We start from the raw sequence: 14,281 nt of genomic DNA, 5'->3' as shown, positions 1-14,281 counted from the left end.
GTTTGTGTGTTTCTAAGACTTTGTCCATTTCATCCAGGTTACCTAATTTATTGGTATATAGTTGTTCAGAGTATTCCTTTATAATCCTTTTTATTTCAGCAAAGTTGGTAATAATGTCTCCTTTTACAGTTTTCATTTCTGTTATTTGTATCCCCTCTTTTTTTATTTCTCAGTCTAGCTAAAAGTTTGTCACTTTTGTTGATCTTTTCAAAGAACCAACTTTTAGTTTTGTTGATTTTCTCTATTGTTTGTTTTGTTTTCTATTTCATTCATCTCTACTGTAATCTGTGTTATTTCTTTCCTTCTGCTTGATTTGTATTTAGTTTGTTCTTTTACTAGTTCTTCCAGTTTTGAGATTAGGTCTCTGACTTGAAGTCTTTCTTCTTTTTTTAATGTAAGCATTTAGAGCTATACATTTCCCTCTCAGCACTGCCTTCACAGCATGCCGTAGGTTTGACATGTTGTGTTTTCATTTTCATTCTCCTCAAGATATTTCCTAATTTTGCTTCTAATTTTATCTTTAACTCATTGGTTATTTAGGCATATGTTTAATTTCTACATATTTGTGAAATTTTCCCTTTCTCCCTCTGTTACTGATTTATAGCTTCATTCTGTTGTGGTCAGAGAATACACATTGTATGATTTCAATATTTTAAATTTATCGCATCTTGTTTTGTGACCCAACATATGTTCTATCTTGGAGAATGATTCATGTGCACTTGAGAAGAATGTGTATTTTGGTTTTGTGGGTTGCAGTAGTCTATATATTTGCGTTAGGTCTAGTTGGTTTTAGTTGATTTAGTGTATCATTCAATTCCTGAACTTCCTTATTGATTTTCTGACTGAATGTTCTATCCATTATTGAGAGTGGTATGTTAACATCTCATACTATTAATATAGAGCCATCAATCATCAATTTCACCCTTCATATCTGTCAGCATTTGCTCCATATATTTTGAGTTTCTGCTGTTAGGTACTTATATATTTATAATTATCAGTATGTAATGACTATCTTTGTCTCTTATAACTATTTTTCACTCAAAGTCTCTTTTATCCGATATTATTATAGCCACCCCAGCTCTCTTTTGGTTACTACTTGCATGGTATATATTTTTCCATCCTTTTGCCATTAGCCTACTTATATCTTTGACTTTATGGTGAGTCACTTGCAAAATATATCAGGTTTGTTTTTTTTTAATCCATTCTGCCAATCTCTGCTTTTGACTGAAAAGTTTAATCTACTTACATTTAAAGTCACTACTGATAGTCTTTCAAATAACATTTTGCTGTTTAGCTCTTTATGTCCTCTACCTCTTTTGTTCCTTTCTTCCTTTAAAGCCTACTTTTACTTTTTTCTTTTTGCTTTCTTATGTTGTACCAGATTGAGTGCCTTCTTATTTTTATCTGGATATATTTTTCATCTATTGTCCTTGTTGTTACCATAGGGTTAAAATTTAACATCCTGATATATAACAATTGTATTTGTTTTGAAACCAACTTAACTTCATTTTCATGCACATGTACTTTTTTTTTTCTCTCCCCTTCCCACCCCCACCCCCACCCTTTGTCTCTTTGTTTCCCTTTGCTGTATGTTCTTCTGTGTGGGCTTGCGTTCTTGTCAGCAGCACTGGGAATCTGTGTCTCTTTTGTCGTGTCATCTTGCTGCATCAGCTCTCCATGTGTGCAGTGCCACTCCTGGGCAGGCTGTGCTTCTTTCACATGGGGCAGCTCTCCTTGTGGGGAGTACTCCTTGTGCATGGGGCTCCACTACGCAGGGGACATCCCTGCGTGGCAGGGCACGCCTTGTGTGCATCAGCACTGAGCGTGGGCCAGCTCACCACACGGGTCAGGAGGCCCTGGGTTTGAACTGCAGACCTCCCATGTGATGTGTGTTGGTGTAATTTCATTCATGTTTCTTTACTTTTGAGTTTGTTGACCTTGGATCTATGGGATTATAGTTTGCGTCAAATTTGGAAACATTTAGGTCTTACTTTCTTTAAATATTTTTTCTGTTCCTTTCTCTTGTCTCCTTCAGTAACTCCAAGTACATATGTATTAGGATGCTTACCTGAGGCTCTTTTCATTTTTAAAAATATTCTTTCCTCTGTGTTTTCATTTTTGATAGAAACTATCAAAAATGATATCAGTCTTTAAATTCACTGATCATTTTTCCTGCCATTAATCCCATCCAGTGCATTTTTCATCTTATATATTGTAGTTTTCATTTAGAAATTTGAGTCTTAAAAAATCTTAAAAAACCTTCCATTTCTATTTAACTTTTTGTACATGTGAAATGTTGTCTTTACTTGCCCTTGCCTGCTAATTCTGACATCTGTATCCCATATTGATACCTCCTCTCAATAATTGATTTTTTTCTCATTAAATTATTTTCCTGCTTCTTTACATGCATAGTAATCTTTGATTGAGGGCAGACATTGTAAATTTTATTTTATTGGGTGCTGAATATTTTTGCATTCCAACAAGTATTCTTGAACTTCGTTCTGTAACGCAGGTTACTGAGAAGCAGTTTGATCCTTTTGAGTCTTGCTTTTAAAATTAGTTTCTCATGACCACTTAGAGCAGCACTTAGTCTAGGGCTAATTATCTCTTGCCACTGAGGCAAGACCCCTTTGAGTTCTCCCCAAAATGCCCGTGAATTAGGGGGCTTTCCAGTGTGACGGGGAGCAGGCAGTGAGTCCTGTTACGCACCGGCCTCGGGTAGTTTCCCACCACGCCTGCACTGATGTGCTGAATCCTCAAGCCGGAGCCTGTCAGCTCTCTGGGGTTGGTTCCCGCTGCAGCTCTCTCCTTTCCTGTTTTGTCTGATGAGCTCTACGTGTGGTGGTGCTGCCAGTGCCCTCCCCTCCATCTCTGACTCGGGGAGTCTGCAGGCTCCACCTGGGTTCTCCCTCCCTGACTCGGGCTGGAATCTCTCTCGAGGGTTCTCCAGGGAACAGAACCGACAGGGGATACCTGTAAGCAGTGTGGGATTTTACAGAATTGTCTCACGTGACCATGGGGGTGCACAAGTCGAATTCTTTAGGACAGGCTGTGAGCCAGGGACTCTAATGAAAGTCCTTGACGAGTTCCCCGAGAGACACTGGCTCAAGTAGAGTTGGGAATTCTCTGAATGTGGAAACCGTTTCTCCCTTTAAAGGCCGTCAACTGATTTGTCACTCCTGGCTGAGGGCAGTCTCCTCAGTTGGTTGTAGATGTAATCAGCCATCTGTGCGGTCAACTCCCTGGTGACTGAAGTCCATAAATGCCCTCGTATTACAGTTAGCCCAAACAACCGGGCACCTTTACCCGGCCAAGGTGACACGTTAGCCTACCCGTGACAAGAGGCAACCGCAGGGCTCACCTCAGTTGTTTCTCAGCTCTCAGAGAGCACTGACCTTCCCGGCTTCACGTCCAGTTCTTAAAAACAGTTGTTTCATATATTCGGCTAGAATTTTTATTGTTTCAGGTGAGAGGGTAAATTGAGTTCTTGTTACTCCACCATGGAGTAGAAATCTCAGAATTAGTTTTTTATTTTTCCCTAACATACTTAATAGCATTAATTTAAGGAACATACTGTATTTTAACCATCTCTGAGTAAGCCCATTTATCTCTAAACATGCTTGTTATATTTAAGTTTATGAAGACCTGAAGTGAGGGGGAAGGAAGTAGGGGTGGTAGGAAATAAAGGAGTGAAAACTCTCCCCTTCCCCGGAAGCTTCCTGTTTGGTTCTTCCGGTAGATTTTCACTGTGCTCCCTTTATTGATCAGAGCCACTTTGCTCCTTTAGGAGAGTGACTTTTTAAATGAGTTTTGAAAATGTGCCACTCAACATACATGGAAGACAAGTGATCAGAAGAATGGTCAAGTTCTTTATGCCCTAATGGACATGATTACAATGTTGACAGTCAATTACAGAGGAAACACGATAAGGGGATTTATCTTACTAAATATTAAAATATCTTTTAAAGCCATGGTAATTAGAATATTGAGTTACTGATGCTAATATGGACACTGACTAGGGGATTAAATTAGAATTTCATAAATAAACCCTTAGAGGTATCTTAAATATTTAATAAAAAGGTGATATTTCAATCATAGGTTATTTGGTAGATGATACTGTTTCAACTGGCTAACTCATTGTAAAAAAATTAAAGTTAGGTCTCCTTCCCATATTTTATATCCAGATACATTTCATATATATTAAAGATATAATCTAAAAGTAGTAGAAGAAAATATAAATAATTCACATAATCTTGAAGAAGAAAAGGACTTTCTAAGTTTGACAAAGTGAAAAAACAGTTGTTATATAAAGATTCCTCATAAAGTAGTAAAAAAGATGATGAACACTCCACTGAAAAAATGGTCAAAGGACCTCATTAGATCATCACAGTTAGGGACAAGAAATATAAATGACCACTAAACATTTGTTTTTTAAAATGTTCTACTTCTTGGTGATAGTACCAATAGCAGCAATAAAACTAGTAATCAGTGCTACTGCTTATCATGTGTTCCTATTTGTCCCCTTAGGTAAGCTTTCAGTGGGTTTACTTAGCCCTCTGCAAGGCCAGAACATCAGCATCATCTTATAAATGTGGCGACTGAGACAGACAGTAAGGAAACCTGCCCAAGGTGACAGCCTTCAGGTGGCTGAGCCAAGTATATAATCCAGACCATCTGCCTGGCCCTGCTCTCTACCACTTTTCAAAGAAACCAACGATTACTAACACTACCTGAAATCCCACTGCGAGTTCCAGAGCCATGTCATTTTCTCAAGATCACGCAGATTTTAAGTGATAAAACTTAGTTAAAAATTTTAGAAAAATCATTTAAGTAGAGAAAGTAAAACAGGATAAAGTAAATAAGCAACAGAGCATATGTCTTCATTTTACGAATTCACCATTTCTTTTCAGATTATTTTAAAGATGCTCCAAAGAAGATGAAAAGTGGGCTTATGTTTGTAAAACTGGCTAACCCATGTTCAGGTAACTATCTTTTTCTCCCCTCTTCTTTTTTCTTCTTTTCCTTTTTTTCTCTAATAATAATAATTTGAATGGCATGTAGATTATAATTACTTTTTTGACTTTGTGTTCATTCTTCCTGAATACCTTTTAAAGTTTACATGGTATCACAAGGAAACAAAGGCAAGCTGAAGATTTTACTAGTCTTCTGAGATAATTCACTCAACCTAAATATTTTTTTGGTTTCTTCTTGTAATTTTAATCCACAAATCTGTTCATTCATCAGTAATGCTGGCGAAACAAAAAAGGATCAAGTCTGTTTTCTCTCTTAAAGCAGATTAATTTTCTTTGGCTTTCTTAAGCCAGCTTTTCTTAGAGTAGCTATCCAATGTTAGTGTTCATTTACATTCATTTTATGTTATAAAGTAAAATAAACAGTAAAGTTAAAAGAAAAAAAAGGCTTTTACTTGACATGCTGAGATTTTGAGTAGTTTAATTTTTAGCTGAACTTTCTGTACTTTGTCCAAAAAAGTTGGTATATATTTGCCTTCTCAGGATGATATTTTATTTTTGTATTCAAAGCATTGTATATTGAAGAGATGCATATTTTGCTGAAAATACTTTTATCATAACTTTATATTCAGTACAATTTTTTGTTTAGGCAAAAATATTAAAGTGTAATATAAAGATGCAGTGATTTTGATAATATTTATCTGCATGAAATTATTTTTCTGTTAATTTATAAGGTTTTGAGTAGATACCTGACACTTTAAAAATTAGGACATTCTCCTGGGTACTATAATACTGAAAATAGTAAAAGTAACAGAAGACCTATGAATAGTGCCTTTTTGTTGTGTTATTGTGTTGTTGAAGAGACATACTGGTTGAAGCAACAAGAGAAGAAAAATTTCCTGACTTCCTTCAGTGTTCTTTACCTCAAAATAAAATTGAGCGTAGTAGGTTGGCTGTATATTTGGACCTCATGATGATGATAAGATTAAGTTAAGGTGAGAAATTTCTTCAAGAGAATTTCTAGGTAGCAGTAAACATTCAAGAAAAGTACAATCACACACATAACACACAAATACCAGCCTTCTCCTAAAATTTCTGTTTTATCAGAATGTCCACAGACAACAGAGGAAGCAAATGGCTTTACTTGCTATACTGACAGTGGAAAAATAAAGGCCATTGTTTGAGCCAAGACAGGTTTAAGAACTTGACTTGTCTTCTGACTCTTTAATCCTTGTAAAAGTCCTGTGAGGTGCCTTCTATATTGCCCCCATATTACGAGTATGGATTCAGAGGCACGGAAAGCTTCTGTAACTTTCCAAGGGCCCGCGGCCAGCGCGCCGTAGAGATGGGTTCACACCAAGGCCTGCTGACTCCAGATACTGCTCCATATAGGAAAATAGTCCTCAAAACGAGAAGATGGGCCTCGCTTTCGCCCCTCCTCCTTTGAAGTGAACAGAGAAAGGGGAGAATCGGCGCCACTCTCCCGCTCGTAGGGCCCGGCGCGTGTGGCTGTAGGGACCGTCCTTGCTTGCTGAGAGCCGAGCTGCCCCCGGGTGAAGAGCGACCCGCAGCTCCCTCCAACTGCCCAGCCGTGAGGGTCAGGGATTCCGTGAGAGGCTTCGTAGAGGTTAAGATAAATAATTTACACTTTCTAATTTATTGGTTTAAGCTCAGTGGGGATTATAGAGCTGGAAAACAAGCATCTGTCTGTAATAGCTTTAAGCTTTCCTTGGAGTCAATTTGTATAGAATACATCTACATATGTTTATGTTCCTATAAGGAACATTCCACCAAACTATTGGATAGTCTTTTGATTCTTTGTATGAGTGTGTGTGTGTGTGAAATCTTTCAAATAAAAAAGAGATTTGTCTTAACAGGGGAAGGAGCCATTTACTTGTTTAACGTGTGTCTACAGCAGCTGTTTGAAATAAAAGTCTTCAAGGAAAAACACCATTCTTGGTTTATAAACCAGTCGGTTCAATCAGGTAAGTGACATCGTGTGTATATTCTCATCAGCTAAACACACACTCCGGCTTTTCCGTCCTGCACACATGGGGTACAGGGCTGTCAGCCCGCTTTCGACCCAGTCCTTGGCGTCAGAGCAGGGTTTAAAGGAGGGAGGAAGGAAGGATCCGTTGAGCAGTTTAGGTCAACACCTCTGTGCCTTTTAGGTAGGGAATTTTAAGCTAGCAACTCCGTTTGCCCACCAGAGCCCGGGGCGTGCAGGGTCAGGACTCACTGCCCTGGCCGTGAGGACCACCGTGCTGCGGGGCCCGCGTCCTCGCCTCTCTCCCCTTCTGGGAGTCTTCAGGTTCTCAGCACCTTCTTTCCTTGAGAGTGCCTTCTGTTACGGCTTCTAAAACATACGACAGTGTAACGATGTTTTCTTTTTCTTAAGCTTCGTCATATAAATTACTAATGACGCCCCTATGTACCACTCGCCCCCCACCAAGGTCTAGTTCTTTTAATGTGCCCTTAATGTGGAGGCAGTGCCGACTCAGGGAGCAGGGGTACCAGGCGGCCGCGCTGGGGGCCTGGGGCCAGGGGGCCGCTGGCCTGGAGGCCTGCCGTCTGCCCTGCCCGTTGGCGCATCATCTTCAGATTGGCTTTCTGTTTGTTTCCACGCCCTCTGCTTTCGGTTGGCTTGAATGTCACCCCTGAATGCCAAGGTAGAAAGGGCACTTGTTCTTCTTCTAAGCATTACAGAAGAAGGTCTTATTGCTGTGATATATTTTATGTATCTATGTGCATGCCATGTGAAGTGGTTTTCGGTTGCCAAAATGCAAACAGTAGGCTGTGCTTAGCCTGGAAGGTGGAAAGTATATATACCTTTTCCTTGCTGCTGCTATGTGTATTCATTTGGCAATAAGTGAGAATTCCAGCTTCTAGTGTAATACACTTGAAATTGGATTTAGTTAGATGGACACAGTAATATCCGGATTGAAACTGGAAAATGTTGGAAGACAGTGATAGATCATCTGTCCCAGACTGCCTGAGTCGGTATCTGCTTTTTTCATCATTGTCTTTAAAAAAAAAATTATCCCTGAAGAAAGAGCTGTTTTCAAGAGTGGTTTCCAGAATATTGTTTTCAGGCCTAGAAACGTGTTCCTGATTTCTGAACGTAATGGATGTCTCATACAGAATGAGCCTGGAGCTGCTGATAAGGTCGTTTTCATAAACTTGTACCTTTTTAAAAAATAATAATAATAAAGCAATGTCACCATATAAAATTACTTCGTTTTTTCACTTTTCATGAAATGGATTCCATAGCATGTATGTGTGCGTCTATGTGTATAAAATTTAAGGTTCAGATTTCTTGGCTGTATGGGTAAGTTCTCTGTTCGAGAATAAAAATAAGTACCTATGTTTCCTGAAGCCAGAATGAGTTAGGGGAGGTAAATGAATTGTTCACTGATGCATTTGGTAAAATACCTGTTCTGGAAGGAGCCTCCTGGCGAGGTGTGGGGAGGAAAGAGGTGGGAGAGCAGGTGGGCTGGCTTGGTTTGATTTACCTTCTTTTCTTCCAGCCTGAAAAGTGTGTTCCTCTCCCCCAGAGTTTCTTGTTTGCTTGTCATCAGTCTTGTTAGCTTGCCGCCCTCCTGCCCTTTTCCTTCTGGAGGTTAGGGTGATTCACAGCCTTATGAGCTTTGTGTCATTAGCACTTTCAGAGCTGCGAGCCCAGTAACCCAGACCCCTGGAGGAGCTATTTGCAGAGTGAGTGATACTGCTCTCGGTGGCTCCATCCTCAGAAGCACAGGCAGTTAACACCACACTGCTGCTTCACAGGTTCCCTCGTAGTTACCTAGCTTGTCTTTTTGTCTATGTCCCCCCCAACTTTTTTTTTCTTTTCTTTCGTTAAAAATGATTTCTCAAGGCAAAATGGAAAGTTAAAGATGTTGGTGTCTTGGCTCTCCTCTCTGCACAGGGATTTGAAGCTCTGGGGGATAAACGTCCATGGGCCCTGTATTTAGTCAATCAAAAGGGTTACTGATGCAAAGTACCAGAACGCTGTTGGCTTTTAAAAATGGTATTTATTGGGGGTAAAAGCTTGCAGTTACAAGGCCCTGAAGAGTCCAGCTCAAGGCTGCTTTCTCACCAAAGTCTGTTGCCGTGTGTGGAAGCAGGATGGCGGGCGATCTCTGCCTGGCCTCTCCTTCCTTCTTCCCCTTAAGGCCCCGTGGGCCAGCTGCTTCCCCTCTCAGCTGCAGGCTGGCATCGGGCTCGTCTCTCTTCCCAGAGCTTAGCTGTTTGAGCCTTCTCCTTTCTCTCCTATGGCAGGACTGAAAGGACCAAGTTTTCTCGTCTTCTGTGTCCGTGGAGCTCTCCCTCTCTTCTGGTACCTTCTCTGTGAGTGTCCGTTTATATTTGCCCAATAAGGGGCCAAGACTCAACCTGAGCGACACCTTCCTGACGGAGCCCAATCAGAAGCCCTAAACTGAGTTTATCAAGTAGACTCAATCAGAGGCCCCTCACGGAATCAGATACAACCAGGGGGCATCACACCCGCGGAGCAGACCAGCGCACAGGCACAGTTGCTCTTGTGGGGAGTCATAAATCATTTTGAAGCGCCATCGACCCCATTCTGCCTTTTACGAGCATCACGTAGCCTGTCGGGCCTATGTGAGGAGAGGTTCTTAATCTGGTATTTCAAATCTGTTTTTCAAGAAATGATTTTCACATTGGGAGTACGATGAAATGACCAAGTCGTCTTTCCAAGACATTTAATTAATTCTCTTGTTCTCTTTTTAATCTGTAGAAGGTCAACTCCACTTTGCCACACCAATGGATCCCTTATTTCTGGTTCTCCACTATCTTAAAAAGGCTGATAAAGAGGTAAGTTTTCTACTTTGGGGCATTAACAATGAGACTCTTCTTTGCTTTATCATCCCTCCTTTTTTTTTTCACATGCAAATAAAGACAGTCTTAATTATTCTTTTCCAGTCTTACACTTCTCATTTCTTTTTCTTGTCTTACTGCCCTGGCTAGAAGTTCCATTATGGTGTTGAACGGGAAGGGTGAGAGCAGACGTCTTATGCTCAGTCTTAGGTTGAAAGCAGCCAGTCTCCAGTCTGCTGCAGGCTTTGGCAGATGTTCCTTACCAAGTTGCAGGAGTGGTCCTTGTGGTTTTATGCCCTTGGCTGTCCTCCGGGGAAGCCAGCTCCTCCACTCAGGGTCAGTGGCTGGCAGCCCCGTGTGCCTCTCTTTGTGTGGGAGATGGGGGAGAGATCCAAATGTTGATAACCCACACTTGAGATTTAACCTGGTTATTGTGAAAACACGTGTCCCGAGTGTGCTAGTGAGGAGCAGGGCACGGGCACCAGGCTGAGAGCCGGCGCGAGCTGCCCATGGCCCTAGCCACGTGACCTCCAGGAGCCACCCTGGGCTCCCACCTTATGGGCTGACAGTCAGACAGTGAAAAATGTGACCTCCTCTCCTTTGGTTAGGCTGCGGTAAAAGCCGCATTGGTGAGGCTCTGGTAAAACAGTTTTCTTTGAGGGCAGGCCATTGCTAGGGAGAAGCTTTGGGCGTGTTTCAAAGTAGAACTTTTCTACCCACCCCACCCCCACAGCAGGGAGGGACTGTCCTCAGACCTTTTCTGTGTGGACCGGGGGCCTCCTGGGTAAAACGGAGGAGGGGGAGCTCACTCGAAGACTGGGAACCCCGAGTTTTGTTTCTCAAGTTAGTCCATCCTCTCTCTCCACCTATTAGCCAGTGGCCCTTTAAATTTCCTAGTTGTTGGTTCCAGCAGCTTCTGTCTCCATTAACTGTTATTCGCTGTGTCTGCCTGTCTTCTTTCCAGATTTCAGACCAACCCTTCGCCTTGTGATTTCAGTTCTCCAATGGTTCTATGAAGAGATGTTGGTTTTGCTTTTTTCCTTATTAGGAAAATGGGAGTGACAACTTTCAAATTCTTTACCAAATTCCCAATAGTGCATTTGTTTTTTTTGATAATTGGAAAAAAATTTTTTTTGAGGTACTGGGGATTGAGCCCAGGACCTCGTGTATGTGAAGCACGCACACAACCACTGAATTACACCCACTCCACAATGATTGGAATTTTAATGCTAGCAAAGAATTCTATCTTATGAATGTACTATTACTTTAAAAAATTTTATGTAGTATATATAACACAAAGTCTTGCATTTTAGTCATTTTAACTCTGCAATTCAGTGATATTAATTATATATAAAATATTGTGTTTCTGTCACCACCAACCATTACCAAAACTTTTATATCTCCCCAAAAAGAAACTGCTTTTTAGGAATCAATCCCCATTCCATCCACCGCCCCTTACTCCTAGCCCTCAGTTGCCTCTAATCTACTTTCTGTCTCTATGAATTTGCTTATTGTAGATATTGCGTATAAGTGGAATTATCAATATTTGTTCTTTGTGTCTGGCTTATTTCACACAGCATAATGATTTCAAACTTTTTTACATCTGAATAATACTCCATTTTGTTTAGCCATTCAACTGTACAGTACATGCATTGTTTCCACCTTTTGGCTATTGTGAGTAAGACTGTAATGAACACTGGTGTGCACATATCTGTGTGAATCTCTGTTTGCAGTTCTTTTGGGTATATGTCTATACAAGTGGAATTGCCAAGCCTTAAGATAATTCTAAGCTTAACTTGCTGAGGAACCCCACACTTTTTCACAGCGACTGTACCATGTTTCATTCCCACCTACGAGGTGCAAGGGCTTCGGTTTCTCCGCATCCTCTCCAACACTTGCTGTTTTCCATTTTTTCATCGCTGTCATTCTAGTGGGCATGAGGTATTCTCTCCTGAACTTTGGATCTGCAGTTCCCTAGTGACTAATGGTGGTGAGCATCTTTTCATGTGCTTCTTTGCTATTCAGATATCTTCCTTGGAGAAATGTCTGTTCCTCAGCCCATCTTTAAATTGGGTTACTTGTCTTTCTGTTTTTGAGTTGTAGGAGCTCTGTAAATATTCTGGATATTAAAGCCTTATCAAATATATGCTTTGCAGCTATTTTCTCCCATCTGTAGGTTGTCTTTTCACTTTCTTTATGTCTTTGATGCCATACTATTTAATTTTTAAACAGTTTCCTACTGTCAGCTATCCTAGGTTATCTTCAGGTTTGGCTTTTTTGGTTCATGTTTTGGCTATTACAGAGATAATGTATGAAAAATACTTAGCACAGTTCCAGGCATATAGTATTCTAATAATATGTTCTGTAATGAGACTGTTACTGTAATGTTACTGTGAATGTAGTTTTTATATGATAGTTTTATTATTTTTTAAAGATTTAGTTATTTATTTATTCCCCCCCTTGCAGCTTGTTCCATTCTTTGCTGTCTCTTCTCTGTGTCCATTCGCAGCGTGTTTTTTTTCTGTATCTGCTTGTCTCCCTTTGTTGAGTCATCTTGCCTCGTCAGCTCTCCGTGGCGTACGGGCCATCAGCTCTCCACGGCAAACGGGCGAGCCTGCCTTCACGAGGAAGCCCTGAGATGCGAACCCAGGGCCTCCCATATGGTAGACGGGAGCCCAACTAATTGAGTCACAGCTCCTTCCTTAGTTTTATTATTTTTTAATAATAATAATGCAGGTTCACTGTAAGCAAATCAAACAATACAGAAGTGCAAAGAAAGTAAACATTATCCAGTGCTAATCCAATACTACCACAGACATGTGTATAAATAAACATACATGGAGATGTAGTAAAGGAATACAATGTGACAATAAATGGTATATCATAATTGCTATTATGTAACTAGCTTATTTCAATGAAAATTTATCCAGGGAGGAAGTTGAAAATTTGGCTCATGTCCTTGGTGGTTTCTAGGGATAAATGAACAGAGGGAAAGCTACCAACCAGTCTTGGTGCATGTGTTGATGCTCATTTAGAGCCCTCACCCACCCCCCTTTCTCATTAGTAGTGTTTTCCCCGTTCCCCTTAGAACCGTGACGCTGGTGGCTTGCCCCCAGCCCTGTCCCTGGAGGTGCTCGCAGGTGCCCAGATGCCAAATGAAGCAGACAGCCTCTCAGTGCACTGGTTTACTTCCACTTTAGGCCAACTCACTTTCTCTTCTCAAGTATTAGAAATACCCTTTAAAGTAACATGAGGCATTTTGTTATTTCCTTCCCTATATTTTAGAAGCAATCAATTCCTATTTAGTGGGGAAAAAAACTGGTAAGCATTTTTTAAATGTCAGTCTGTTTGGTTTTAATCACGAGATTTATCATCCCATCAGCAAAAATAACTCCTCTTTCGAGTCATCCCAAATATTAGTAACTTTATATTCAAAGGATTTGCAAATCGTTTCAGTGCATTTACTTTGTGTATGTGGTAAAGAAAACAATCAAAAATTACTTGTCAGGTTATTTTATGTCATGGTTGTGGAATCTCATTACATATAGAGTATTAGAGTAGTTAAGTTTTTAAAGTATTGCTTGTTTATGAAAGAATATAGGTTAAGGTAGAAATCTAAAAGCAGTAAGCCTTGGGAAATCTGTGAATTAGTCTCACTATTTGAGAGGAAAAGAACATTTAAATTGAGGCACTTCTTGCCACTTGCTATCTAACAGAAAGTGTGACAGGTTATGATATGTGCTACCAAACAAGTGACATGTTGTTCTTAAAATCAGAGAAAGCAGATTCCCAGGAAGAAGACACAGTCTTCTGTCTTTAAAAGTAATTGTCATATTCTTTGACTCCATGCATACAAAATGTATGTACCAATGAACTCCAGAAATGGAAGGAGATTTGCAGTTATGTAGGCAGAGAAAGGATAGAGGGATTGAGAGGTGACTGCTAAGGGGTAGAGTTTTTTGGTGCTTGTTTTTGTTTTTTGGGTTTTTCTTTTCTTTCTTGTGGGGCAATGAAAATGCTCTATATTGATTAAAGTGATGAGTGTACAACTCTGTAATTACACCAAATGTTTGGTACATACAAGAGGAATCGTATGGTTTATGAATACGCTTCAGTAAAATTGATTGTGACAGTGGTCGTCAAAACAGGAAGGAGGAGTGGGGCCTGGAAGAAACCGTACCTCCTTGGCAAAGGCAGGCACCGCGAGGCAGGGGGCTGCGATCATGTAGACAAACCTCACCCTGCTAGCTGCAGCCGTTATTTAGTGACGGGGAGATTAACACTGAGTCCTCACGTTCGCACGCCTTGGTGGCAGCGCGGAGGGCCGGGCCGGGGCCGCCCCCTCCGTTGCTGGGCTCATCGTGGGGAGCAGGGGCCCCGGCCTTAGGGGCGCAGCCCTAAGATGGTCTACCTTCTGCTCTTTGTTTTCCGTTTGCTGCCTGTAATTCTGCATCCTGACTAACCAAAGTACTTTT

At 40.8% G+C, this 14,281-nt stretch overlaps 1 protein-coding gene across 8 annotated transcripts in view; it reads left to right on the top strand.

Annotated features, from left to right (window-relative positions):
• The window catches only part of RNASEH2B (ribonuclease H2 subunit B), a 62,143-nt gene that overhangs the window by 23,241 nt on the left and 24,621 nt on the right, over positions 1–14,281 (top strand). For 4 of the 8 annotated variants that reach the window (XM_058276778.2, XM_071208331.1, XM_012531122.4 and 1 more), the window contains 3 exons: positions 4,911–4,982; positions 6,848–6,955; positions 9,727–9,803. In XM_058276778.2, the coding sequence (XP_058132761.1) occupies positions 4,911–4,982; positions 6,848–6,955; positions 9,727–9,803 (257 nt within the window). Of the gene's footprint in view, positions 1–4,910; positions 4,983–6,844; positions 6,956–9,726; positions 9,804–14,281 lie in introns of all 8 variants that reach the window. The other 4 variants (XM_071208329.1, XM_071208328.1, XM_071208327.1 and 1 more) reach the window with 1 other exon arrangement.

The sequence above is a fragment of the Dasypus novemcinctus genome, chromosome 15, assembly GCF_030445035.2.
Source record: "Dasypus novemcinctus isolate mDasNov1 chromosome 15, mDasNov1.1.hap2, whole genome shotgun sequence".
In the NCBI taxonomy this organism is placed as follows: Eukaryota; Metazoa; Chordata; class Mammalia; order Cingulata; family Dasypodidae; genus Dasypus; species Dasypus novemcinctus.
This window is presented reverse-complemented; position numbering and strand designations above follow the sequence as displayed.